The 27,704-nt window shown below is 44.8% G+C and overlaps 1 protein-coding gene across 2 annotated transcripts in view; it reads left to right on the top strand.

Moving 5' to 3' along the window:
• Positions 1-6,786: 6,786 nt before the first annotated feature.
• TTLL11 (tubulin tyrosine ligase like 11) overlaps positions 6,787-27,704 on the top strand; it is a 262,147-nt gene continuing 241,229 nt past the window's right edge. For both annotated transcript variants that reach the window (XM_044926309.2, XM_025261621.3), the window contains exon 1: positions 6,787-7,366. In XM_044926309.2, coding sequence (XP_044782244.1) covers positions 6,938-7,366 — 429 coding nt within the window. In that variant the 5' untranslated portion in view covers positions 6,787-6,937. The remainder of the gene's footprint in view (positions 7,367-27,704) is intronic.

The raw sequence follows: 27,704 nt of genomic DNA, 5'->3' as shown, positions 1-27,704 counted from the left end.
CATGTGGAGAATGCAAGGTGGCATCGTATTGTCAGTTACGTTATTTCTGGCTTAGAGCTTCACAGACCTGGCCGTGATTCTATTACCTGCAGTAGAGGGTTGTGCATCTCCTCTTCTCCAAGGGCTGGTGTGTGAGTCCAGCCAGGGAAGTAGGAAATCCATCTCTAGGCTTAATGCTGACGGCCCAGATGCATGGTGCATGGTGCTGGGAGCTCAAGACCCAGCATTTCCACACCATCTTCTTCACCAGTTTATTAAAATGTCATACTTTTTATAAGCATCCTGGCCAACTTCTTCACTTGGCATGGGGCAAACGGAAGCCCAGAGGGCACAAGGCCAGGTCAGGGCCTCTCAGTGGGTTAGGACCTACCTGGAGGTGACGGCGCAAAGGACAGGTGGAATGGAAAGAGCCTGGGCTTCGCGCTGGCCACACTGAACTTTGGACTTCAGTTCTGTTACTTAGTCACTGACTTCCTCTTGGTCAGCTTCAGTCCCCTCACCTCTAAAATGGGAACTATAATGATCACCAACATTCATAGGCCACTAAATGCAAGTTCTCTGTTTCAACTCACTTTTTACAACAGCACTCTGAGATAGGAACCGTTATCATCAGCCCAATTTTCAGATGAGGGAAGTCAAGGACCGAGGAGTCGTAAGATTTACCTGAGGTCACAAAGAAGAACACAAAATCCAACCCAGTCATGTGGGGGAACATGGTACGTTCCTCCCTGGAGAGTTGCTTGGGAGGAGTAACGTGCTGGAGTACACAACAGGGCTTGATATGCAGGCGTCCTCAGCGAAGATGGCTATTATTGTCAGTCAAAAAGAAACCACCTATTCTGGAAGCAGTCAACCCAGAACTGCACACGAAGCCTTTTGTCCACTCGTTAGGATTGCTCACTCGCCCTTCCAGGAACTCGGGTGCTCCCAGGTGCTCTATCACACCTTGTCTAGGAGGAGGTGGAGATTTTGGATCTGAGCCTTAAGAATAAACAGCTCACTTAGCAGACAGGAAGCCTTTGGGAGGATGAACCAGGCAGAGCGAGCAACACTGGCAAAAGCATAGAGGTGCAAAAGTGTGTGTTTGCAAGTAGAGGCCGGCCGGGGTGGGTGGTGGTGGTGGTGGTGGTGGGGCGAGGGGGCTGTTGGATTTGATTCAGATGCTTGTTGCTAGGGGATCTTCTCTGCCCCTCCTCCTTCAACCTCTTCAAAACCCGGACCTCAGGCGCCACCTGGTGGCAGCCTCTGATACCAACAGGGCAGAAACCACCAATGGGAGTAAATGCTACCCACACTTCTGTCCCCTGAACTGTTCCTTCCTGGCTCTCTCCTTGGAAATGGACTTGCTATAAAAGCAATAGAACAAGCATCAAGAAATTTTATTTAAGGATTACATTTTCCAGTTATCAAAACAAAGCATGGCCATTGTAGAAAACTGGGAAAATATACAAAAGTTTAATCAAGAGGGAAACAGTCACCATTCGTTCCATTGCTCAGAGTAACCACTATTAAGATACTGACATTTTTTTTTTTAATTTGTTATCCAAACTTTTTATTGAAATATATATAACCTACAGAAAAGCCCAACTCATACAAGTTGATGAATTATAATAAAGTGAAAATATCAGTGAGACCATCACTAGGTCCAGAAATAGAGCAATACCAGAATCCTAGAAGTCTCTTTTTGTCCCTTTCCAACCACATCCACCAACCTCCTTCCCAACTGTAGCAACTAAGCTGACTTCCAATATCACAAAGTTCTGGAAATTTATGTAAAAATAAAAATACTGCTTTATGGCTGGCTTCTTTTGCCAAAGGATGTGCTGGTGTCGTCAGTCTTTTCCACTTACCTGCTGCTGCTGCTGCTAAGTCGCTTCGGTCTTGTCCAACTCTGTGTGACCCCATAGACTGCAGCCCACCAGGCTCCCCCATCCCTGGGATTCTCCAGGCAAGAACACTGGAGTGGGTTGCCATTTCCTTCTCCAATGCATGAAAGTGAAAAGTGAAAGTGAAAAGTGAAAGTGAAGTCTCTCAGTTGTGTCCGACTCCTAGCAACCCCATGGACTGCAGCCTACCAGGCTCCTCCGCCCATGGGATTTTCCAGGCAAGAGTACTGGAGTGGGGTGCCATTGCCTTCTCCGTTCCACTTACCTATTGTGGCTCAAATGATCAATTCCCTGATGACCCATGAAGTTTCTCAATTCTATATGTTCATTGGCTATTTGGATATCTTCTTTTGTGAATGACTATCCATGTCTTTTCCCATTTTTGAGCATCTCTTTGTTATATAAAGAATTCCTTATATTTTCAAGATACAAGTCTTTTGTGAATTTTACATATATTGACTAAGATACTGACATCTTTGAATCCAGAGATTTTCTCTGCATGTAATTTTCATGTAATCCACATACACTGAGGATTAGTGTGTGTGTGTGTGTGTGTGCGCATGCACTGTGTGCTAAGTTGCTTCAGTTGTGTCTCTTTGTGACCCTGTGGACCATAGCCCATCGGGCTCCTCTGTTCATGGGATTCTCCAGGGAAGAACACTGGAGTGGGTTGCCATGCCTTCCTCCAGGGGATCTTCTCAACCCAGGGATTGAACCTGCATTTCTTATGTCTCCTGCATTGGCAGACAGGTTCTTTACCACTAGCACCACCTGGGAAGCATATATATATAAAATAGTATAAATACATATACATATATATGAACACAGTTATGTTTAAACATATGTGGCTTATGTTTCGTGAACAAAGGCTTGGTGTGGGAGTTAGTGTGGGTTTGGGAGCTGGGTGTAAGTGTCAGAAAATCCTGAGTTTGAATCGTATCTTTGCCTTTACGAGCTGTGTGACTTAGGCAAATAACTTCTCTGGGCAGCAATTTCCTTCACCATCTGTAAAATGTGCTGATCCCAGGGCTGCTGTGAAGCTTAAATGACACAACATATGCAAAATGCTTAGTACAGTGAGTGCTCAGGACAGAGAGGGTTCTCACTGATACTAGGTCACCATGGAAGACTTAGCCTGCCTTTCTGGTTCACAGCAGAAACCCCTAGAAATGGGATGAATCTCTGGAACCAGGGGTAGGAAGAGCCTCCAGGTGGATAGAGTTTGCCAAACCTGAGAGGAAAATTTCAACCAAGATCTCCTGACTCCAGCATCACAGCTGTTCTCATTTGTCTCTAGCTTCTCCCAGGCCTTGTTTACTCGGAACAGTCTTTAAGCATTGTGATTACCAGGCTTGCACCAGTTTGCTTGATGTTACATCACCAGGATGATGTTTATCCTACATGGCTAAAGCTGTGACTGACATTTGCCATTATTTGCCTAAGTATTTTCTTATCGTCAAATATCTGAGCAGTTTCTTTCATTCATTCGTTTGGCTCATTCATTCATTAGTTCATTCATTCACTCATTCATTAATCAATCAAAAAAATGGTTGTTGAATGCCTACTGTCTGCCAGGCACTGACTGGGTGCTGGGAATATGGTAAACGAGGGCAGGACACCATTACCTGCGGCACTGGGACTCTGGTGGGTGAGACAGTCCATCATAAGCAAACAAACAACTAACTCTGACTCTAAGATGTGGTGAGTGTGTGAAGGAAAGAGAGGTACTTCTTGATGTATTTGTGTTTGGGGAAGTGTTCCTGGTCCCTGAGTCTCTGCTGCTTTTTGCTCCTCTGCAGCCATAGCTGAAGTTTCTCTGTGAGGAGACCCACAAGGGCTTGGATTTTCCACCAACACATTTTAGAATTTCCTGAGAAGTCAGAGGTCACCACAGCATTCAGAGCCCTGCCTGGGAGCCCTAATGGGATTTGCCTCTAAGGCTTGTGTCTCCACAGTTCTAGTCTGTTCCCTGCCCTCCTGAAAAGGCTTATGACTTTTGTTGCTATTCAGTCGCTCAGTTGTGTCTGACTCTGCAACCCTGTGGACTGCAGCACGCCAGGCTTCCCTGTCCATCACCAACTCCAGGAGTTTCCTCAAACTCATCTCCACTGAGTCGGTGATGCCATCCAACCATCTCATTCTCTGTATTCCCCTGTTCTTCCTGCCTTCAATCTTTCTCAGCATCAGGGTCTTTTCCAATGAGTCAGTTCTTCGCATCAGGTGGCCAAAATACTGGAGCTTCAAGCTTCAGCATCAGTCCTTCCAATGAATATTCAGGGTTGATTTCCTTTAGGATTCACCGGTTTGATCTCCTTGCAATCCAGAGGACTCTCACGAGTTTTCTCCAGCACCACTATTTGAAAGCAACAATTATCCCCTCCCCCGCTTTTTTACAGGATTAATAAATTTATTTTTCCTCCCAGTTTTATTGTGATATAATTGACATAAGCAGTGTATAAGTTTGTGTACAACATAATGATCTGATTTACATACATCACAAAGTGATGAGCACAACAATTTACTGAACATCCATCATCCTAGATAGGTACAAAATTAAAGAAACAGAAAAAAATGTTTTCTTGTGATGAGAACACAGGATTTACTCTAAAATGTTTAAATATATCACACAATGGTGTTAATTATATTTAACATGTAATAGGTTACATTCCTAATACTTATTTACCTCATAACTGAAAGTTTGTATCTTTTGGCTGCCTTATTCTAGTTTTCCCTCCCCCAAACCCTTCACCTCCACAGCTCTGTGTGCTGTGCTTAGTCACTAAGTCCTGTCTGACTCTTTGCTACCCCATGGACTGCAGCCTGCCAGGCTCCTCTGTCCATGTGGTAACCACAAATCTGTCCTCTTTTTCCCCGAATTTGTTTTTGAAGTATAATTGAGTTACAACATTATGTTAGTTCCTGGTACATAGCACAGAGATTTGATATTTCTATACATTTTAAGCTGATCACCGTAACCATTCCCTTCTTAAATTTACTTGCACTGCACCTTTTCCTCAGCTCCCTCTCAGCACAGGGCCTCCATTAGCCCTGGGAGCCTTTGAACCAATCAGCAAAGGTGCCCCTTTCTTTGGAACAAAGCTTCGATGAGTGAGGCTTGGTGGGCAGACAGCAAGTTGCATTTCAGCCCCCTTGAGGCCCCCTGGGTCATCTGCATGATTGTACAGGCTGCCATGTCCACAGCCTCTGGAATGACTACCCCACCTGCTTTCTTTTTATTTATGTATCTATTTATTTGACTCTGGGTCTTAGTTATGATGTGCAGGAACTTCGATTTTTGTTATGGCATGTGGAATCTTTAGTTGTGGTATGAGGGATATAATTACCTGACCAGGGATCAAACCCGGGCCCCCAGCATCAGGAGCATTGAGTCTTAGCCACTGGACCAACAAGGAAATCCCTTTCCTTCAATCTACCTGATTCTTACTCTATCTTGAAGACTCAGTTTATATTCCCTCTCTTATATGAAGTTTTATCTAACTTTCTAATTCTCAGTAAATTCTCCATTCTTTGAACTCCTAATTTTTTTTTAACTCTTTGGCTCATTTGGCACTTAACTGCATACTTCCTTGTGATTCCTCTGCTTTCATCTCTTGTATCATTATTTCATCTGCAAAGTGTGGCTGCCAGTGAGGGCTGCCACGGCCACTGTCCTCAGTATGAGGTGCTTTCCCTTCCCAGCCCCATCCCCCGAAAAACCGAAATGTGGTTCCCTGAGGCGAGACGGGAAAGCCCTCTCCTTGGATTGGCTTTAAAACTACACGGCAACCCCAAAAGAATTGAGTGCAGGGAGTGGAATAGGTATTTGTGTATTCATGTTCATATCGGCATCATTCACAATAGACAAATGTGGAAACAAGCCAAATGCCCAATGAATGGATAAACACAATGCAGTCTATCCATACAATGGAACACTATTCTGCCTTACAAAGACATGCAATTCTGATAATATTACAACACAGATGAACCCCAAAGGCATTAAGCTGAGTGAATAAGCTAGACACGAAGGGATAAATGTTGGATTATTCCACTTATATGAGGCAGTTTATCAAATTCATATACACAGAAAGGAGAATGGAGGTCCGGGGGCTGTGAGTTAAGAGTTTAATGGGTACAGAGTTTCAGTTGGAGAAGATGAAAAAGTTCAGAAGATAAATGGTGATGTTTGCATAATGTGACTGTGTTAACGCCCTTGGCTATACCTAAAAAAATGGTTAAAATGACACATTTTATGTGTATTTTATTGATACCAAATTTCTTTCTTAATGACATAAGGTGAAAAGGGGTTGGTTGATGCCCTCAACTAAACCGCGAATCTGCAGGTTTCCCATGGCTTCCCCATTCCTTTGCGAGCTCCCTGAGAACAGGGAAAGGTGTCCCCTCTCTCAGTCTGGGGGCTCTCCCAGAACGAGAAAACGATTTCCTCAAACGAGCAGCCGCTCCTTGAGAGTCTGGACTTGTTACCTCCATCATCAGGCTGAGATTCTTTCTGAGGGTGGAAGTGCCTAGAATGGATGAGGTTGTGCCTCCTCCATCGGATCAGGAGTTATCCCAGTGAGTGCGCGTGGAGTGGAGGAAAGTGGGTTTCCTGTTTGAAATTATCGTCTCTCCGGCTCAGTCCCGGGGCTCAGAAGCCCTGCAAGCTCCGATAGCTGTTCCACTCTCAAGCTCATCTCCAGCCTGTCCGCTCCAAGTTCTGGGAGCTCAGCTAGCTACCCAGCGTGTTCGAGTGGGCGGGCCGAGGCCGCTTCCGCCCTCTTCCAAGATGTCCGCCGCCGCCTCTGTGACAGGCCTGACCACGTGAGCAGCCTCGCCTATGAGGTCGCCGGGCCTGTGACGGCGGTTGTCCCTTCTCGGGTCCCGTCCAGTGGGCGACTGCCCTTGTCAACCGGAGCCTGAGCGATCATGGCAACCGGCTCGGGAGGGGAGCGCGCGGCAGCGGCGGCAGCTACGGCAGTTTGGTCGGGGGCCGGGGCGGCGGAGCGGCGGCGGCGGCGGCTCCGTCACTGGCGTTGGCACCAACCCTGAGGGCCATGCTGCGGGGCAGCCCCGAGAGTGAGTTGGCGGCCTGCTGGGAGGCGGAGGCCGTGGCCGCGACCAAAGCGCAGGCGGCGAAGGAGCAGGTCCGCGTGGACCCCGGCGCGGCCGGGGAACCCGAGCGCAAGGCCGGGGAGGAGCAGCCCAAGGAGCCGGCCCCGGCGCCACCCTGCGCGGCCGAGGAAGGTGACGCCCGCATTCCCCCGCGGCCGCCGCCCACGCTGCCCGTGTGCCTGGCGAAGCCGGAGCCGGCGTCTGGCCTCTGCCCGCACGGGAAGTCTAGGATCAAGGGCCGCAGCGGCAAGCGGAGCTCGGGCCAGCCCGACGAGTACTGCTCTCTGCGGCCGGTCACCGTGGACAGCTCCAAGGCCAGGACCTCCCTGGACGCCCTGAAGATCAGCATCCGCCAGCTCAAGTGGAAGGAGGTGAGGCCCGGCCCGGCCGCGTGGGCACAGGGGGGTGGACTGGAAGACCTCAGAGGAGCCTGCTGGCTCAGGCTAGGTCTCAGGGCCAAGCTCCTGCTGTGCGCCACGCGTGTCAGCCTCTCACTGCTTCTTCTTCAAAGCCTAGCCCCCAAGTTACTTCCTCAAGACTGCTCTAGATCCCTCCAGGTCGAGTTAGTTTGTCCTTCCTCTAGCTCCCCTGCAGCTACCCTTGGCTCCATGATCTCCAGCCATCAGCACTCGCCTCCCCCACATTGTAGATACTTGTTTATATGTCTGTCTCCTCCAGCAGCTGTGAGTCCCGGAAGCCGTCGATCCTCTCTCTCTTTCATTTCTTCCTTAAGTTTTATTTGTTTAGCGTTTACTGGGTGGCCCCTTGAGGAGGTTGAGCCCCTACTTTGGAGGCAGAAAGACTAGGGTCTCAGCATCATGTCACTTAGCTGTGTGACCTTGAGCAACTTGCCTCACTTCTTTAGCCTATTGCTTCCTCTGTAAAGTCAGGCTAAATGTACCTACCTCATAGTTTTCTTAGTATTAAAAGACTCACTGTGTATTATAATATAACCCAAGTCTGCAATAAATGGGAACTTATCTTACCACCCAGTCTTCTCTCTTTTGCACCATCACCATCACACCACCGTCAGTATCATGGTCAACAGTGTAGGTGCTGGGTTTTTAATGTCCCAAGGCTTGGCATATAAACAGGCATCAGGAACTGGGGGGCAAAAGGGTGAGTGAAGGAATGGGTTATTTGTCCTTGAACTTATTTTAGATCTGGAAGGCGTTGGGCTGAAGCACCAGTGACATCCAGAGATAATCTGTTGTAGTTGATTGAGTGAATGTGACTTTATTTGCAGTGCCTACTGTTATTTAATGTGCTTTGGGGAGTGTCAGGATGTGGTTTAGGGTAGTCGAGCCTGGAGGCTTGGACCCAAATCTGTAACAAGCGACACGAGGACGCAGGACCTTAGCAGCCCTGGGCCTTGGCTAGAGAAGACTTTCAGGAATGGTATAATGAAGTTGGAACATGCAGAGAGATGGCCACAGACAGAATTAATGAGGTCAGAGGGTTGCTGTCCCAGCAGGAGGAGTCATGTGGTTTGGAGGGGAGTTGAGAGTCAGGCAGGGCAGATTTCCAGATAGGGAGGGGTTAGCCATTGAGTAGTCTGATTCCAGGTGTCAGGGCCCGCCAGCTCTGGGGCTTGGGGATCAGGGGAGGGCTTTCATGCCCATGAAATCTGGAGAAAGTGAGGGCGGCTCCCAGTACTAGGTGTCTGGGTTTTGGGACAGGGACCTAGGTCAAGGTGGGAGATATGAAGACCAGAAGGAGATAAACATGGAGAGCTTGTCAGTACCATAGTCCTAATGAAGGGAGGATCCAGGGGCTGAGACCAGGCCACAGAATGAAGGCAGGCTGATTGGCCCAAGCATGGCCTGTACTTAGCTTAGCCCTAGGGCAAGGGTTGGGGAGAAAGACACAAAACTGGCCAGATCTCAAGAGATGGAGCCATTCAGACTCAGAAATAAGCAGCCACACATGCTGGTCCAGCTTCAGTCACTCATTCTGTAAGTGTCCACTATGGATGCTGGTCCCTGCAAAGCAAAGATGCTTAAGATGTAACCCTTGCCTTCAAGGACCTCCAAGTTCAGTAAGTGATAAGACACAAGTAAGAAATCACTGCAGTAGTTACAGGGCCTTTGCTGCTGCTTGTGAAATGCTCCTTTCCCAGCTGTTGCCATGGCTTTCTCTATCACTTCAGACCTCTGATCAAATGCCACCTCGTCAGAGAGGCCTTCACCTGTATCCGCCCCCCCCACCCCACCCGAACTGATGCTTGCTCTTCTATATTGATTTTTTCATAGCACTGAACTCTAGTGACACTGGATTTTGTATTGGTTATTGTCTGTTTCCCTCACTAGAATGTAAGCTCCATGAGGGCAAGGGCCTTGTTTTATGTACTGCTGTTTCCTCAGGTGCTTGGCACACAGAAGGTGCTCAATAAATATGTGTTGAATGGATGAACACCTTACGTGATGAGTGTTTCTGTGTCTGTGTAAAGGTGTACCTGCTCTAGGAGGTAGAGGCGCGTCATGTCAGGGCCATGTCCTGGAGGAGAGAGCCCCGAGCTGAGTTCTGGGAGTTATTTATTATTATTATTATTATTAGGGATCGTTGATTTTGGATCCCTGGCACAGGGAGTGGGACAGACAGAGCAGAGGTGCATTCGGGGGTTCACACCTAATTCAGTAGGGCTGGGTCACAGAGTGAGCGGCAGAATGGTAAGAGCGGAGGCAGGAGGGGTGAGCAGGGGTCAGATCGTGTGCCATGCTGTGGGATGTGGACTTTTTTGGAAGCCTCTGTGAGGCACTACGAAACCTTAAGCATTTTCCATTTACCTGCCTTGGGACTTTGGCAAGTGAGTTCAATTCTTTAAGCCTCAGTTTGCCTGTCTGTCAAATGGGAGTGGGTCCAGCTAGGTCCGTGGTTCCCAGTCTCTCTGCTGCTGCAGCCACATAATGGTAGTGTTAGTCTGTGTGAGGCCCTCGTGCAGGTGAACTCGAAGGGGTGAGCAGTTTCTGAGGTGCTACCCATAACTGTTCCCTCCAGGCCCTGCTTTGCCTGTTCTGCTTATACTGGTGTGTAAGTGGAGATGCTCATTCTAGGATGTTTTAACATAATTTACTCCCAACAGGACTTTACTATTAGAGGTGTGATTATTTACCTACCATCACGCTTCTGTGTTTGCCCGTGAGGTCCTGAGAACAGGAGTGGTTTCTGACTTGTGTCCCTGATGCCCAGCAGGTGGTGGGTGATCCATAAATGAATGAACGGATGACTTAACCACAGAGCTGACATCTCATCTTCACACCATAGAATGTGGAGTTCGAAAAGTGCCAGGCTAGGAAAACTTGAAAGTTCCTTCCAGGTTTAAACGATGATTATGGTATTCTTAGTACCTGCAGCAAAGTTGGCTTCATGAGAGGTAACATCTATATATATATATAAACTGGGTACTAACAAAATGCAAACACAACCTCGCCAGGCTTGTTTCCCCATCTGTTACAGGGGTGCTGTTGGAAGGGTTTACCTCTAATGCTCAGCACTGATGTTCTAGCAGCAGGAGCCCTGCTGGGGGCTGGGTTGCAAGGAACTGAACTGCAGCGTCCTTCGTATGTCATGCTGTGCTGTCACTGCGGGATGTGGGAGTCCCCAGCCAGCTGGCTCTTGCAGGGGTCAGGTGGGCAGCCCAGGTGAGAAACAAGGACATGAGTACCACCCAGAGTGAAAGGTCTGTGTCTCCTTTGCGAGTAAGTGGTGAGGGGCTCCACCACTGGGCCGTTGAGCAGGGCGGCACCGAGCAGGCGAGGGAGCTCCGCATTTGCTTGGCTTCAGGGCACAATCCCCCTTCTTCCCCCACTTTTGTCTATTAACAGACACTTAACAACAGTAACCAGTAGTGACAGTGATAATGAACAATGATGATGAATCCTTCCACAGCCCTTCCCCTGTGCCAGGCGCTCTTCTGGGTGCGCCACATATAGCCAAGGATTTGATTCTCCCAACAACCCTTTGGTCTCCATTTCTGCACAGGAGGAAATCGAAGTACCCAGAGGTTAACTTACACGAGGTCAGACAGCTGGTGAGGGGCAGAGCTAGCATCTGAAACAGGTTTCCATTAGAAACCAGCCTCCTGTTCTGTGCCCTTGCCACTGCTCCCTGCTGGCTGATGCTGGTGGACCCGGGGCGTGGCAGGTATGGACACAAATGGGATGCTCTCCGTACCCTCCAGGGACAGACATGTACACTGACAATCGCAGTCCAGCCTGGGGGTGGAGTTGGGCACAGGGCATTCCATACAGAGGAGGAGCCAAGGCAGGGAGATTTGGTTTTATACACAAGAGGGGGTGATGGCGGCTTAGAGAGCAGAGAGAGATGAAGAAGGAGCCAGATTGGAGGACGCCGAAGGCCATGCCAGGAAGCTTGTGCTTCTGGCTGAGTATGATCACAGATTCCTGCCGCATATAGACCATGCTTCCCTTGCCCACGCTGTCAGTCTCAAGGGAGCCACACCAACTCTCTGAAATGATTCAGTTTTCAGTTGTATCCACTCAGTGAGGTCTAATGCAATGGTGCCCACCATGTTTCTCAAAGGACAGTTCATTAAATGTTAGCTCTGCACATTTGTAGGTAAGATGAAAGTTTATTTTAGAAGAGCAAAATCATGTTTATAGAGTCACTGTGAAGTTGAGACATGAAAGAGAGACATGGTTCCTCGCTCATAGTAGAAGCTCAATAAATATTTACAAAAATGCGTGGTTCTCTTCTAATCATGTGAGCCTCTCTCTGCCTCTCCTGTATATTCTTTTTGCAGTTTGGACACCCTCATTAAAGAAAACCTTAGGGGAAAGACACCGTGGAGAATAGATGCCACTGTTTTTGCGAGCTGCTCTCCTTGGAGATGTCAGTTGTGTATATGTACGTGGTGGTGTCATGGACACCAGCTAACGTGATCAAGGGCCCTGAGAGATTTAATAAGAGGGGCCTTTGTTGATAATAGTTGGCATAAGCCCTATCCCAAGATCTATTAGGGCTCCCCTGGTGGCTTAGTCAGTAAAGAATCCGCCTGCAATGTGGGAAACCTGGGTTCAATTCCTGGGTTGGGATGATCCCTGGAGAAAGGAATGGCTACCCACTCCAGTATTCTGGCCTGGAGAATTTCATGGACAGCGGAGCCTGACAGGCTACAGTCCATGGGGTCTCAAAGAGTTGGACATGAGTGACTTTCACAAGATCTACTACAGTGTGAGCTTTTTGCTTCAAGAGTGTCCAAATCATGTGTTGTTTTCAGAAATGTATCCAGCCTTTCTTCGAAGCATGCACTTAGGATATCATCCTACTTACAACTTGTGTGATGTTAGTACTGTCTTTGAAATATCATTTCATGCTAGGCTTTATGTTCTAAGTGCTTTCTGCTCATTAAAGCTTGTACAGAACACTTATTATGTATTATTTTATTTAATCCTCACAGCAGCCCTCTGAGGTGGATCCCATTATTTCCTTTTTATTTTTCCTCACTATTTCCAGTTTACAGCTGAGGAAACCGAGGTGGAGAGGAGGTTGGTTCAGGGGTAGCCCAAGGCCGCGCAGGCAACAGGTGTCTGAGCCATCCAGGGCCTGTGCGTACAGCCAGTACACAAGCCTCTACTGTCTTATTTGCTAATCCTTTGCTAAAATCCACCCTGCAAGGAGTTATTCTGTTATTACTATTCCCAGATAACATTTTTTTTTTTGGCAGCACCATAAGGCTTGTGGGATGTTAGTTCCCTGACCAGGGTTGGAACCCGGGTCCTTGGCACTTGAGAGCATGGAGTCCTAACCAGTGGACCACCAGGGAATTCCCCCCAGATAACAATTGAAGAAATGGAATTGGGCTCAGAAGTGGGAGAGTCAGGGTTCAAACAGTCCGCCTTGTTCCCAAGCCCACTTTTCAGCGTGTTGTGTAATCCTCCACTTCTGAACCCTCCCGTTCCTCATCTGACTCATAACTCTCGAATGGCAGTGGTGCCACTTAGAACCAGGAGGCTGACGTTGCAAATAGGACTTAAAATAAAACACACTGAAATATATCCCACCTGGCAGAGGGAGCCTTTGGTGTCTGCACTTCCAAATCCTATCTCGTGGCTGCCCACGAGGGGAAAGAGATTCTGGTGCATTGCCTAGCCGAGTGGCCTTGCTCCTCTGTGGGGCCTGAGCCTGCTGCATGAACCGCCGTGTTGCAGACTCTTGGTGGATGAAGGCAGATTAGAAAATGAAAAATTGGATAGTTTAACCTTCCCCCCCTTCCTCATTTTAATGATAGTCATTGCAATTTACTTTCCAGTTTTTGAAAACAGCCTTATGTTTAAGGACAGTTTATAGCCTACTGCATCCAATGTTCTCCTTCAACAGACATGTTATTTTAGCACCTAGTACACTAGAATTTTTCCTTTGCAAGTTAAACTTGTCACGCCATAAAAATCACAATTCACTACCACTCCTACTTGAACAATACAATATGTATAAAAGCCTCATGAATCCACACTAATGCCTCTCATTTAAAAGACAGTGTATTCCAGGAGCTCATATTCCAGTTCTATAACTAGTACAAATTAAAATTTTAGTTTTTAAGCAGGTATTGGAATTGTTAGAGCAGTTTTCCGTGTTACAGAAATATGCTCTCTATTGTAAATAGCCTCGATTTTGGAAGTATTCCGGTTTTCTGTCAGAAGTTGAATACAAAAATTCAATTATACATTTTCTTTTAAATCTATCCCTTGAAAAGAACATATTATAAAAGTAATTGGCCACTCTTTAAGTGGCTTCTCTAGAGGGAAAGTAGTATGTCCTGGAGCTAGCAGGGACTTTGAAATTCACACAGATGGGTTAAAATCCTTGCCACTAATTCCTTGTGTGACCAAGCAGGTTGGGTCCTGCATACAGAACCACTCTGAGCGTCAGTTTCTTCAACTGTATTAGTGGGCCGTAGGGATTCCTGTTGAGTCCTTGTGAGATTAAATGAGGGGACGTATGTAAATTGCCTTAACCCAATGCTGGACACATTGTTTGTATTCAGTTAATGGTACTTTTCCTTTTATTGGGTAACTATAGACATTGGTTATTTGATTTTATATATGTATTTTAAACTAGAAGGCAACTAGTATAGAATTTCATCTTCATATGTAGGTTACTGGTTAAACACACTTGACAGCTCATTTGAATCATTTAACAAATACTCTGAGACCTACTTTGTGCCAGGCTATATTTGAGTTCTTGGGATAGAGCAGATAACAAACACACCCAGAGACCGCTGTGTGATAAGGGCAGGTACATTTTGCACAAATATCAATGTGATGTAGTTTAGGTTTAAAAAAATTTTTAAGATTTTTTTTTGATGTGGACCATTTTTTAAAGTCATTGTTGAGTTTATTACAAACTTTAAGTTTGTTAAAACTTCTGTTTTACGGTTTGGTTTTTTGGTCGCGAGGCCTGTGGGATGATGGCTTCCTGACCAGGGATCAGACGTGCACCCCCTGGATTGGAAGGCAAAGTCTTACCCACTGGACCGCCAGGGAGGTCCCTAAATTTTTTTCAAATAACACTGATTTAAAATTCTTTTCTTTTGAAGCCAATTATACTTTTAAAGTTTCGTGGGTTTAACTGAATGTTTTAAGGCTTCCATTCTGAGCCTGGTGCCAGTCTCATACTCTGGTATATTAACTATGTATGTCAACACTGGAAATTTATTTTAGCTATTTGAGTGACATCAGTACTTAACTTTTGTGGTCATAAAACAAATAAGGAGGTTGTTGATGTGAACAGAGAAGCAAATTCCCTGGGCTGATGTCTTTACTTCTTCCTTCCATCCCTAAGCAGCCCTCCCCACTGACCCTGGAAAGACCATACCAGACATGGGTGTGAATCTTGGCTCTGTGGCCCCGGCCGAGTTCCTTTACCTCTCTGAGCCAAAGGCTCCTCATCTCTAAGAAAGAGCATAAAATAGGTGGTAGGCTTGTGAGGATTAATTCTGAAGATCTTGAAAGTGCCTGGTACTTTCAAATAAGAATGCCTGTTAGTTGGCTTTCCCTCCGATGAATTTCCAAGACATTTTAATTCAGTTTTATAATACAAAATGGATGGCGTCAACAGGCAAATAACCTTATTGCGTTGATTAGTTTTGAACCCTCCTTTCCATGTGGTTGCTCCTCTGCAGCCCAGTCATTCCCTGAGATTCCTCCACAAAGGCTGTGGTTTTGCCAGAGAGAACGATGATGTTGTTTCTCTGTTCCAGATGGACTGACATCTCTCGTTCTGCATCACATCATATCGGGTCCTGCCTTCACAGCTGCCTCGGCCGCCATTTGCGTGCATGTTTGTTTCTCTGCGTGTTTGGGAACCGTCATCCAGTAATTTTTATAGATGCTTCCTAAGTCCTAGCTAGCAGCCATTTGCTTATGGCTCCTTCTCTTCCCCCATCTGCTTCTGTGTCATCTGAGTAAAACCTTCGCACCCTTAATGGAGCTGAAAGAATAGGGTGGTTTGTCTAGTGTGCATTCCTAAGTACAGTGTTACTTTTCAAAGGAGCCCTTCAGTCCCTCTGCCTAGAACTCTTGCAGAGGCCAGTTTTCATATTCTGTTCTTTATGGTCACAGGGAGATTTTATTTCTCTTTGTGTTAGAACTGCAGTTATTGGAATTTTTAAAAGCAACAATCTAAAAACTTTTGGACATCTTCCATTATTTACAAATACCTTGTGTTCAAATTCTAAAAACAATATATGTGCTTATCAAAATTTATATAATTCCCAAGTATATAAAGTAAAACCCCAAAGAGCTCCCCCGCCACCCTTTCCCTGTCCTTTCTGTCTCCCATCCTATCTCTTTTCCTTAGGGTAACATCAAGATTACAGTTTGGTATGTATTTTTCCAGATATTTTTTCTTATTCCTGTGTGTATCAGGACCACTCAATTGTGCTGGAGTATCAACAGAAGTACAACAGAAGTTTCCTTCTTGCTCATACTTAGGGGTGGGGGTGTGGGGACAAGGGTCTCCCACCATCTTGATTATCCAGGGATCCAGGCTTCCAGCTCGGCACCTGCTTCAGTGAGTCACCGGGAGGAAGGGAACATGATAAACGCCGCACCAGCTTTTAAGCCTTCGACTCAGAGGTGATTGTGCTCACATCTCATTTGTCAAAGCAAAATCCTTAGCCTGGTGAACTTCAGTGGGGCTGGGATGTACAGTCCTAGCATGAGTGTGCAAAGAGGAGAATCAGAACATCCTGCTAATGACCACCAACTAGACATCATGTGCAGAGGCACAAGTGTATATGTATATAAATAGAAACAATTCTCATGTTATTTTAAATGCCACCATCACACAGTGTATATGGTGTCTGGCAAGTGCTTCTTTAGCAGTACTTGGTGGACATCGTTCTCTGTTAGTACATACAGGTTCATTTCATTTTGCTAACAACCAAAGAGCCCATCTGATGGATGTACCACCATCAAATGTATTGATGGATGTGTTTCTATGTTTTGTTTGCTATTACAAAAGATGGTGCAGTAAACATCCCTCTTCAGACATTATTTACTTGTGCAAATACTTCTATAGGACGTGTTGGGTCAAAGGTTATGTGTACTTTGTATTTTGATAGTTACTGTCAAGTTGCCACCAGTCGTGTTTGAAAGTGCTTGTCTTCTCATATCGTCTCCAATGCTGTATCCTGTTAATCTGCTAAATCTTTGCCAAATAGGTAAAAATGTGAGTTTTTAATTTACATTTTTGTGATTGTCATCAGGGTTGGGATTTTTGTGTAGGTTTTTTAGTCATTTGTACTGTTTCATCTGTGAAATACCTACATGTATATTTTTTGTTCATTTATCTTTTGGGTTGTTTATGTTGATATTTTGTGTGTTTATGTTTTTCTTATTGGTTTGCAAATATTATGAGTAGTTACTTTTTTTCCCATTTGTATTGTAAATATTTCCCCTGCTGTTGACATTTAGACATTGAATACTCATTTGCCTTGCATGATTTACATTATTATAATTTAAAACATTTTTGTCTCGCTAGTCACTAAAAGCAATCTCTATTGTTGACTTTTTAGCTTAAGAAGGCAGAGGAAACACACAATTTCATCCTCAAGTGCTATTAAATTCTTAGAGAATTAGGAGGGCATTAGAAAAAGGCAATGGCACCCCATTCCAGTACTCTTGCCTGGAAAATCCCATGGATGGAGGAGCCTGGAAGGCTGCAGTCCATGGGGTCGCGAAGAGTCGGACAGGACTGAGCGACTTCACTTTCACTTTCATGCATTGGAGAAGGAAATGGCAACCCACTCCAGTGTTCTTGCCTGGAGAACCCCAGGGACCGGGGATCCTGGTGGGTTGCCGTCTCTGGGGTCGCACAGAGTCGGACACGACTGATGCGACTTAGCAGCAGCTGCAGCAGTGGAGGGCGTTAGAGTCTTACCTTTCAAGGAACTAGATATTTTGGGGGAAACTGTCACATACATTTATCTGAGTTGACTTTTACTTTGTGCAGTAAGCATGGTAGACTCCTTATTTCTGTTTCACAGGTGTCAGTGTGGAGTGGAGTTAGGTTTGCGTTTGAATCCCCACCACTATTAGTCTGTCACAGGGGGCATTGTGATACTTGTCCCATCTTAATAACATACGTAACCATATTCCAAAGTCAGTATGCAGTAAGTATATCATCTGTTTCAACTCTCCCCTTCTTCAAAGGTGTTAAGTCACACACTGCTTGGGATTTGAGGGTAGAGTCCTGGCTCTCAGGCCACATCTTGTTCAGTGGATCATACTGTTTCCCTAAGTGGAGTATGATTTCCTGGCTCTTGGAAGCAAGACCACTGGAAGTTAGTGTTTACTGAAATCGTTCAGTGCAGGACTGGGCTTTGAGCCTGGTTGTTAGTTTTATTTAAAACCATATTTATCACTTATGTAAATCATCTTTGTACATTGCTTAAATATTAAAAATTTGCAAAAAATAGAAAAAAACCCATTTATCATCCCACCACTGAGATGCAGTGACTTTTTATTTTGAAGAATTTGACTCCAATATTTCTTCTAGGCATACATTTTTATATTTTATAAAGCTGATAAAATTATGTTAATGTTTGACAAAGCTAATATTATTTTATGTTAGTATTAATACCCACATTATAAACATTTTTCACAGTATACAAACTTGTCATAAATGTCATTTTAATTGTATAAAATAGCTCATTCAGTGAAATGTATTTCATTATTTATTTCCATATTATTAAATGTTTAGATTGATTTTTCTGTGAAAAAATTTATGGTTTAGTTTTTCCCCTTTATTTCACATTATTTTAAGACAACTTTCCAGAAATGAAATAATTAGGTTAAAAGGCATATACATCTTAAGGCCTTTGGAATGTATTGCCAAACTGCTTTCCAAAAAAGTTGTAGCAGTTAGTAGTGTATGAGAGTTCCTGTAAGTGCTCAAGTTTGAAGAATATAATGACAAATATTGGGGAAAGAGTGAAATAAATGAATTTTCTCTTTGTCTTTACCAAATCTAATTCTAATAATCAGTGCCTAGCTCAAAGCAGGGCATTTTGACATGGCTCTTTTGGTATAGTCATTATATCTAAATCAAAATAGCCATATCAAAATATAAGCCACTTTTAACTTTTCAAATACTGTATTCAGTGGACATGCTTGATTTTCTACCCATCCCTGACCCTCTCCTCGTATCTGGTTTTTTATCCCATCCCTGTTCTTCTACCCATGAGGTAAGGCTTGGACATTGCATGTACAGTTGGGCAGGGAAACTGCTGGAAGTCTCCGTAGGCATTTCTTGCTGCTGCTGCTGCTAAATCACTTCAGTCATGTCCGACTCTGTGCGACCCCATAGACGGCAGTCCCCCAGGCTCCCCCGTCCCTGGGATTCTCCAGGCAAGAACACTGGAGTGGGTTGCCATTTCCTTCTCCGATGCATGAAAGTGAAAAGTGACAGTGAAGTCGCTCACTCGTGTCCAACTCTTTGCGACCCCATGGACTGCAGCCTACCAAGCTCCTCCATCCATGGGATTTCTTAGGTTTTGTCAAAAATATCTCTTGTGTGAAAAAAGGCTACATTAAGAGCCAGTTAAATGTCATGTCATCTTTAGCCATTAGGAAAGTGAATATCAAAACCACAAGGAAATACCACTTTGTATGCACTAGTGTGTCTGTGATAAAAAAGACAGATAATAAGTGTTGGTGAGAAGGTGGAGAAATTGGAACCTTCGTACACTGCTCATGGGAAAGTAAAATGATTTGAAGAACAATTCTGCAGTTCCTCAAAGTGTTAAACACGGAATTGCCCCATGCCAGCAATTCACTCCTAGGTGTACACCCAAGAGAACTGAAAACATAGGTCCACACAAACACTTGTACACTAATGTTCATAGCATCATTATTCACAATAGACAAAAAGTAGAAACAACCAAAGGTCCGTCAGCTGAAGGATAACTAAAATGTGAAATATCCATATAGTGGAATAGTATTTGACCGTAAAAGGAATGAAATACTGATACATGCCACAACATGGATAAGCTTTGTAACGTGTTAATTCCACAGTTAGTTCTGTGTTACAGTGTTAGGTGAATGAAGTCAGTCGCAGAAGGCCATGTATATATGATTCCATTTGTATGAATGTTGAGAGTAGGGAAATCTTTAGACACAAAGTAGATTAGTGACTGCCTAGAGCTGAGGATGAGGGAGGCTTTTGGTGGGAGGAGTGACTTAGTGGGTACGGGATTTCTTTTTGGGGTGATGAAACTGTCTTAAATGTGTTGACTGATGGTTACACGACTCTATGACTATACTGAAAAATGTTGAATTGTACAGTTTAAATGGGTAAACTGTATGATCTGTGAATTATATTTCAATAAAGCTGTTGAAAAAAATGCTGTCTGCTGATCCAGTTCTCATCATTGAACAGTACTTGTCTTCTCGGTAGTAATTGGAAATATGCTTCAGGAACTCAATTTAGTCCAGCGCCTCCTGTTGTTAATTCCACATGTTAGTTCTGTGTTGCAATGTTGCCTGTTAGCAGTACATGGACTCCTTGGATACGTGTATCTAGCAGAATCCTGTCCTGGTGCCATAAAGCAGTGGCAGCTGTAACAGCACCCCAGACTTGCATCATAAGAAGGAGTTTTGTTTTTTTGGGGGGATTCAAACATTTGCCTGAAGAATAAAGTTTGGTCTGGTTATGGAGGCTCCATTATGAAGCCCTGCAGTGATGTTGTATTGCACGGCAATTACAAGCATGGGCTTTTGAGCCTCGTTGTCACTGTTTTGAACAACTGTGTTCAGTAACTGTTGTACACTGTGTAACCCTGGAGAAATTTTACTCCAGGCCTCAGTTTATCTGTGGAATATGCATAATACAGTCATGCCTCATGAAGTTGTTTTGTTGCCAGAGTTTATATAATCACGTAAAGTAAGTGAAGTCGCTCAGTTGTGTCTGACTGTTTGCAACCTCATGGACTGTAGCCCGCCAGGCTCCTCTGTCCATGGGATTTTCCAGGCAAGAATACTGGAGTAGGTTGCCATTTCCTTCTCTAGGGAATCATGTAAAGTACTTAGCCTATGAATACTTGGTACAGTTGACTATTTTTTAATTCACATTTGACCCTAAGCTGCTCTAGATTCACTTCACATATTCCATGCCTTGAACTTCATCTGCCAACACCACACTGATGACATCTTGAACCTTCCTGCTGGGCCATTTCCCTTTGTTCATATTTTCCTTTTCCTTAGAATGTCCCTGTCCTTTCTTTGGCTAACTCGTACACATTCTTCAAGTATCTCAATTGATAAGTTTTCAAAGATCATCTCCACTGTAACTTAGTTTTCTGTTTCATGGCTTTCTGCTGTTTCTTTCTTTTCTTTGACTTTTTAAAGTTTATTCTCTTCCCCCCCGCCCCCAACATTAGGTTGGATGCTTATTCTACCATCTTCTAATAAAAGCATTCAAGACTACAAACTTGCCTCTTAAGTGCTACTTTAGCTACACCCACAAGTATTGCTATGTAGCATTAAAAGAATCACCCTTTAGTTCTGTATATTTTAAATTTTCATGAAAATTTTTTCTTTGACCTACGGGTAATTTGGATTATGGCTTTCTGAGTTTCTAACATATGAGGTTATTTCTTCTTACTTTATTATTAATTTCTAACTTAATGGCAGTGTGGTTAAAGGATGTTCTTTCTTTTTTATTTATTTCTTTCCTCCCTTCTTCATGTCCTCTATCTTTACTTTTTTGTTTTACTTTTTTTCCTTTATAGCCTAATACATGGTTACGTATGTGATTAAAAGTGTGTATCTCTAGTTACTAAATGCGGTATTTTAAATATGTACATTAGATTATCTTGTGTATTGCACAGTACAAATTTTGTATCCTTAATATTTTTGTCTGACCTATTAATTACTTGAAGAATTATTAATAACATTTCCCTCTGTGATTATAGATTGCATATCTTTTTAAATTCTTTTTTTTTCTTTTTCCATTTCCCCCCCATACTAGTCTGGAAGTTATACAATCTGTTTTTGTTCTTCTAGGGGTTATCTTAGAAAACTTAATATGTGTAATAATTTTGCAAAGTAACTTTACTCTCCTTCTAATAACACAGGGATCTTAGGATGCTTTCATTGTGGTTGCATTTTTCCTGACTTATGTGCTTTTGTTGCCTGATATTTTACTTCTATTATACTGTGTCTTTGTTTTAGCTTCACAAAGTAGACATTAACCTTATTTTACCCAGTCTCAGTGTATGTTAGATTTACCCACACATTTACCATTTTCTTTGTTCATTATTCTGTTTTACAACTCAGACCTTCTGGGATTATTTTCTTTCTCCTGAAGATAATCTTTTAGAAGGTCTTTTAGTGAGGAATTGGGCTTCCCTGGTGGCTCAGCTGGTAAAGAATCTGCCTGCAATGCGGGAGACCTGGGTTTGATCCCTGGGTTGTGAAGATACCCTGGGGAAGGGAATGGCGATCCACTCCAGTATTCTGGCCTGGAGAATTCCATGAACTGTATAATCCATAGAGTTGCAAAGAGTCTGACATGACTGAGTGACTTTCACTCACTTAGTAAGGGACTATTTGTAGTAGACTAATGTTTTTTATTTGTTCAAAATTACATCTTCATTTTGCCCTCAACTCTTGAGAGAGAGTATTGCTGCGCAGGCATTGCTAAGCTGATGTTTATGTGATCTCAGCCTTTTGAGGATAGGCCACAGTTTTGTGTAGTTCTTAAGTTGTGTCTGACTCTTCTGCAACCCCATGGACTATAGCCTGCCAGTCTCCTCTGTCCACAGGATTTCCCAGGCAAGAATACTGGAGTGGTTTGCGATTTGCTTCCTTGGGGGATTTTCCTGACTCAGGGGTTGAACCTGCGTCTCCTACATTGGTAGGTGGTTTCTTTCCCACTGAGCCACCAGGGAAGCCCGCATGCCATTGTTTAATCGTTTCCATTTTTGCTGTTGAGAAGTCAGCCCTCAGTCGGTTTTTTTGTTTGTTGGTTTTGCTCGTAAAGTGTCTTTTTTCTTTCTGCCCGCTTCTAAAATCCTCTTTTTGTCTTAGATGTCTTCAGTGTCATTAAGACTTCCTAGGACTTATCTTCAGAGAAGGCAATGGCACCCCACTCCAGTACTCTTGCCTGGAAAATCCCATGGATGGAGGAGCCTGATGGGCTGCAGTCCATGGAGTCGCTAACAGTTGGACACGACTGAGTGACTTCACTTTCACTTTTCACTTTCATGCACTGGAGAAGGAAATGGCAACCCACTCCAGTGTTCTTGCCTGGAGAATCCCAGGGACGGGGGAGCCTGGTGGGCTGCCATCTATAGGGTCACACAGGGTCAGACACGACTGAAGCAACTTAGCAGCAGCAGCAGCAGGACTTATCTTTTCTGCTTGGGATTTATTGAGATTCTGTTTATTTGTTGAGATTCTTGTTTCTGAGGTTTGTTATCTTTTATTAATTCAAAAAAATTCTCATCTGTTTTCTCAGTTGGTATAGTCTCTCAGCCAATCTTTCTCTTCTCTCTTCCTGGAGTTCTGAGTTAGGTATTTGTTAGACTTTTTTTTTTTAATGGTGGGCTCAGGCTTCCCAGGTTATACAGTGGTAAAGAATTTGCCTGCCAATGCAGGAGACCCAAGAGGCATGTGTCCGATCCCTGGTTCAGGAAGATCCCCTGGAGCAGGAAATGGCAACCCACTCTAGTATTCCTGCCTGGAGAATCCCATGGACAGCGAAGCCTGGCGGGCTACAGTCCCTGGGGTCACAGAAGAGTCGGACACGACTGAGAACACACACACGAATGTTCCTTGGAATTTTAATCTTTGATAATTCTTTGAGTTTTGGGTTGAAAGTGAGGATTTTCATCTTTTGCAGCTGCCCCAAAGGGCTCTACTAACCCAGATCACTGAAAACCAAAGTTTAGGTGTTAGGTTTTTCCAGTTATCGGTGTATTTGAGCTCTGACTCCAGGCTTGCATGAGGAAGGTGTTACAGTGGCAGTCTGAGAGGAGACTTCTTTCCTTCTGTTTCCCCTTCCCCGAGCCACAGCCTTGTAGACAAGGCAGGTCTTCTTCTACTTCACCCTCTGAGGATACAGCCTTGCAGAGGGTCTGACTTGATACGGAGTTTCCAATGTGACTCCCATCTTAACAGCAGATGATGTTCAGGGGCCAGACTACATGCAGAGGTTAGACCATTGCCTATTGCCTATGTACAGGGGAAAAGATAATTCCACTTACATTTTAAAAAGTTCACTCTGGCTGCCCTACAGAGAATGGGCTAGAATTCCAGAGTGGAGGCTGAGGCAAGTTCGGATGCTATTATAGACCGCAGGGAAGAGACAGTGCTGCCTGGGCCTGGATGGCACGGCAGGCGGGGGGTGGGTGGGGGGGTGGGGGGGTGCGGTGGCGGGGAAGGTTATTGATTGAGATGGTCTTTCTCTTTCCCTCGACTTTCAGTAACAGGCTTTCAGTAAGGCTTTCAGTAACAGGGAGCTTGTCTTATTCATCTTTGAGCCCTTCATGCCTGGCACACAGAAGGCATTCAGCAACAGTTAACTGAATTGAACTGTGTAATCAGGAATGGTTCTAGTTCTGTTTTTCTGGACTGCCTTCAAAGTGACTACTTTCCTTAAAGGGAAATGACATAAATGCATTCAGGCAGTGAACTCGTCCTGTCTCTGGCATGGTGAAGCTCAGGTCGGAAATGGAGAGCCAGCTATTTGTAAGCCCCTGCCAGTCATCAGTGTTGGCTGGGTTTTCTTTCCATGATAGCATAGTTTTCTTTTAGCCTCTGCACTTGTTCTTTCTTAAGGAATCTCAGACTCTCATTGAAACTACCTACATAAAGCCTTACCATCATACAGATTTTTTTTTTCCTAGGCAGGTTGCAAAGATGTTTCTCTAATGGTATGTTATAACTGTGAAAACCTCTGACTCCTGAGACATTCTTTCTGGGAAAAAGTGTTCTAAAGAACAAAAGTGTATCTAAGGAACAAAAGGAGAGGCAACTGGTCCCTGCTGGGTGACAGTTTAATAAGCTTCAGCTGGCCACTTAGGACCTCTTGTTCTGAGAGTTTAGGCATTACTATTCCATTAGAAGGGCTTCCCAGGGGGTGCTAGTGGTAAAGAACCTGCCTCCCAATACAGGAGACATAAGAGACGCAGCTTCAATCCCTGGGTTGGGAAGATTCCCTGGAGAAGGGCTTGGCAACCCACTCCAGTATTCTTGCTTGGAGAATCCCATGGACAGAGAAGCCTGGTGAGCTGCTGTCCATGGGGTCACAAAGAGTCAGACACGTGTGGCACACATGCATTCCATTAGACTAGAAGTATTTCTAGAGAGTACAGTGAAATAAAGCATAGGTATGTGATTTTAAATTCTGAGACCTTGAGGATTTTTATTTAAACAAATATACGTTGTATGTTTGCTGAGCCCCAAACCCTGTGCAAGGTACTTGCTCCAAAAACACAAACACCATCCCAGACCTTGACCCAGGATCGCTTCTGGCCCACAGTGTACCTTTTGTGTGAATTAGAGAAAGGTGCCCTCTCCTCAAGGAAAAAAAAATATTAGTCAATATATTACTTCCGTTTCAACAACGAATTTGTTGTTGGAAGTCCAGCAAATGGATTATTAAGGACAGGTGAATATTATCTATTAAATAATATGTGCACGGTATCATAATGAAGTATTTACTGATCTAAACTTAGAATTCAGAAACATTCTGGCACAATCCACATCAGATGATTGAACTACAGTGTGAAACTTCAGGTGTAGCTAGTGTGCTGATACCAACGAGGAATCTTTTTCAGAAGCTGAAAGTAGGGATTTCCCCAGTGGCCCAGTGATGAGGACTCTATGCTTCCACTGCGTGGGGCCAGGCTTCTTTCTGGTTGGGGAACCAAGACCCCACATGCCATGACCAAGAAGGATTTTAAAGGTAAAAGTAATCACCACTTATATGTTAGAAGTAAAAACAGATCTTATTTAGAAATACAGTCTGTTTTAGGTTTTATTAGATTAACAGAGTGTTTTGATAATCTAGTTTGTCAAAGGGGAACGATATACATTGTCTTGTTAACATGAGACACTTGACGATCACATGCCAGAAAATTCTCATCATAAATATAAATTGGCCCAAACTAAATCATCAGATTTAGTCTGTCTGTTTAGCAAACCAGAATATTTCTGAATTCCCAGTTTAAATCAACAGATACTTTCATTGTAATAATATGTAAGTATTATAGCTTATATTTGTTATCATCAATAATCCATTTGTTGTAAATATGAAATGTGAAAAGTACTGTATTCCAGATACTAAAGATGCCTGCACATGGACAGCATCACCACATCCTTGGGCATGGCTTAGATGCCACACATGGTGGCCTTGGGAGGCCCAGTCTTGGGGGTGCAGACATAGCCGGTGATTCCAACGCGAGACGCTAAGAGTTCTATTAGAAGTATGCACAAAGGTGCTGGGAGACAGAGGGAGGCGGGATGAGCTGAAATGGGAGGTATTGGCAAAGGCCGCTGTGTGTGAGAGGCACTCAGGTAAGTAAGGGGCTTAGTCTTTTGGACATATTTGACTGTTAGAAGCCTCGAAGCCTTCTTTCTGGGTTCCTGCTACATTCTGTTTAAGTGAAGTAGCCTGGCCGGGCTCCAGACTGGCGAGGTGCTTCTCTTTTTAGATGGACTGTGTTGACCTCTCCTCCTGCCTAGTGTCTCCTCCTGTCTTCTGTCTCCAGGTCTCTGCTTTTACAGCACGAATCGACTTTATTTCACGACTTTTTAAGTTTTCTTTCTTTCCCACCTGATTTTAAATTCAACCAGTGGAAGGGCTTCCCTTGTAGCTCAGTCAGTAAAGAATCTGCCTGCAGTGCAGGAGACCTGGACTCGATCCCTGGGTCGGGAAGATCCCCTAGAGAAGGAAATGGCAAGCCACTCTAGCATTCTTGCCTGGAAAATCCCATGGACAGAGGAGCCTGGTGGGCTGCAATCCATGGGGTCGCAAAGAGTCGGGCACGACTGAGTGACTAACACTTATTTACTTAGTGAAAGGGCCAATATCTGTCCATATCTGTTTGTTACTCACACTCCAGTGCACAATGGCCAGAAAATAAGCTTCATAGACATTGGCTGAAATGATTTTTTCATCCATTCCTCAAACATTACCTGAACTCTTTATTTTGTGCCATGGACTCCGTTGAGCCCTGAGTGAGCAAAGAAATGACACCCATGGGCCCCTCCTGTCAGGGAGCTCACTGTCTGGTTACTGCACCCCCATGGAGGAACAGCAGTGTGAACAGGGGTGGAGGGGTAGAGCTGACTCAGATGCAGGGTCGGTGAGGGTCTCCCAGAGCAGGGGTCTCTGAGCTGAGTCTGGAAGGAAGAGAGGGATGAGCAAGGTTTTGGGGGTAGAGGCGGGCTAAGGGTTCAGCATGCATGGCTGCACAGTGGCAGGTGAGAACCCAGGCAAACATCTCACTCGGGCTGGAATACAGGATATGAGGAGGGGAGAGCAAGGGAACCTGTGACCTGAGAGGTAGGCGGGAGCCATGTCCTCAAGGTCCCATCTGCACGCTGAGAGCTGGAGCCACTGGAGGGACTTCAACACATGTGTGTGTGTCTGTGTGAGAGAGAGAGCTGCTGCTGCTGCTGCTGCTGCTGCTGCTGCTAAGTCACTTCAGTCGTGTCCGACTCCGTGCAACCACAGACGGCAGCCCACCAGGCTCCCCCGTCCCTGGGATTCTCCAGGCAAGAACACTTGCCATTTCCTTCTCCAAGGCATGAAAGTGAAAAGTGAAAGTGAAGTCGCTCAGTCGTGTCTGACTCTTAGCGACCCCATGGACTGCAGCCTACCAGGCTCCTCCATCCATGTGATTTTCCAGGCAAGAGTACTGGAGTGGGGTGCCATTGCCCTCTCTGGAGAGAGAGAGAGAGAGAGAGAGAGACAAAAGCCACACATCTAGATCAGAGCCCTCTGTGTGGTGTGGAAGGCCTGTTTAGGTGTGGTGAACTGGAAGTAGGGAAAACCTCCCCAGCGGCAGAGAGAGACACGTCCTGGTCAAGTCACAGCCTCTGGTGAGTGGCCGGGGCCTGGTCAGTGCTGAGGTACTGTGTGACTGGCCAGCACTGGCCCTCACTACAGGGTGACAGCAGAATTACTGCCGTGCTTTAGGGGGCCTCCCAGCCACCCCCTGAGGCCAGGCGGGTAGAC

Source organism: Bubalus bubalis, chromosome 12 (assembly GCF_019923935.1).
Source record: "Bubalus bubalis isolate 160015118507 breed Murrah chromosome 12, NDDB_SH_1, whole genome shotgun sequence".
Lineage (NCBI taxonomy): Eukaryota > Metazoa > Chordata > Mammalia > Artiodactyla > Bovidae > Bubalus > Bubalus bubalis.
This window is presented reverse-complemented; position numbering and strand designations above follow the sequence as displayed.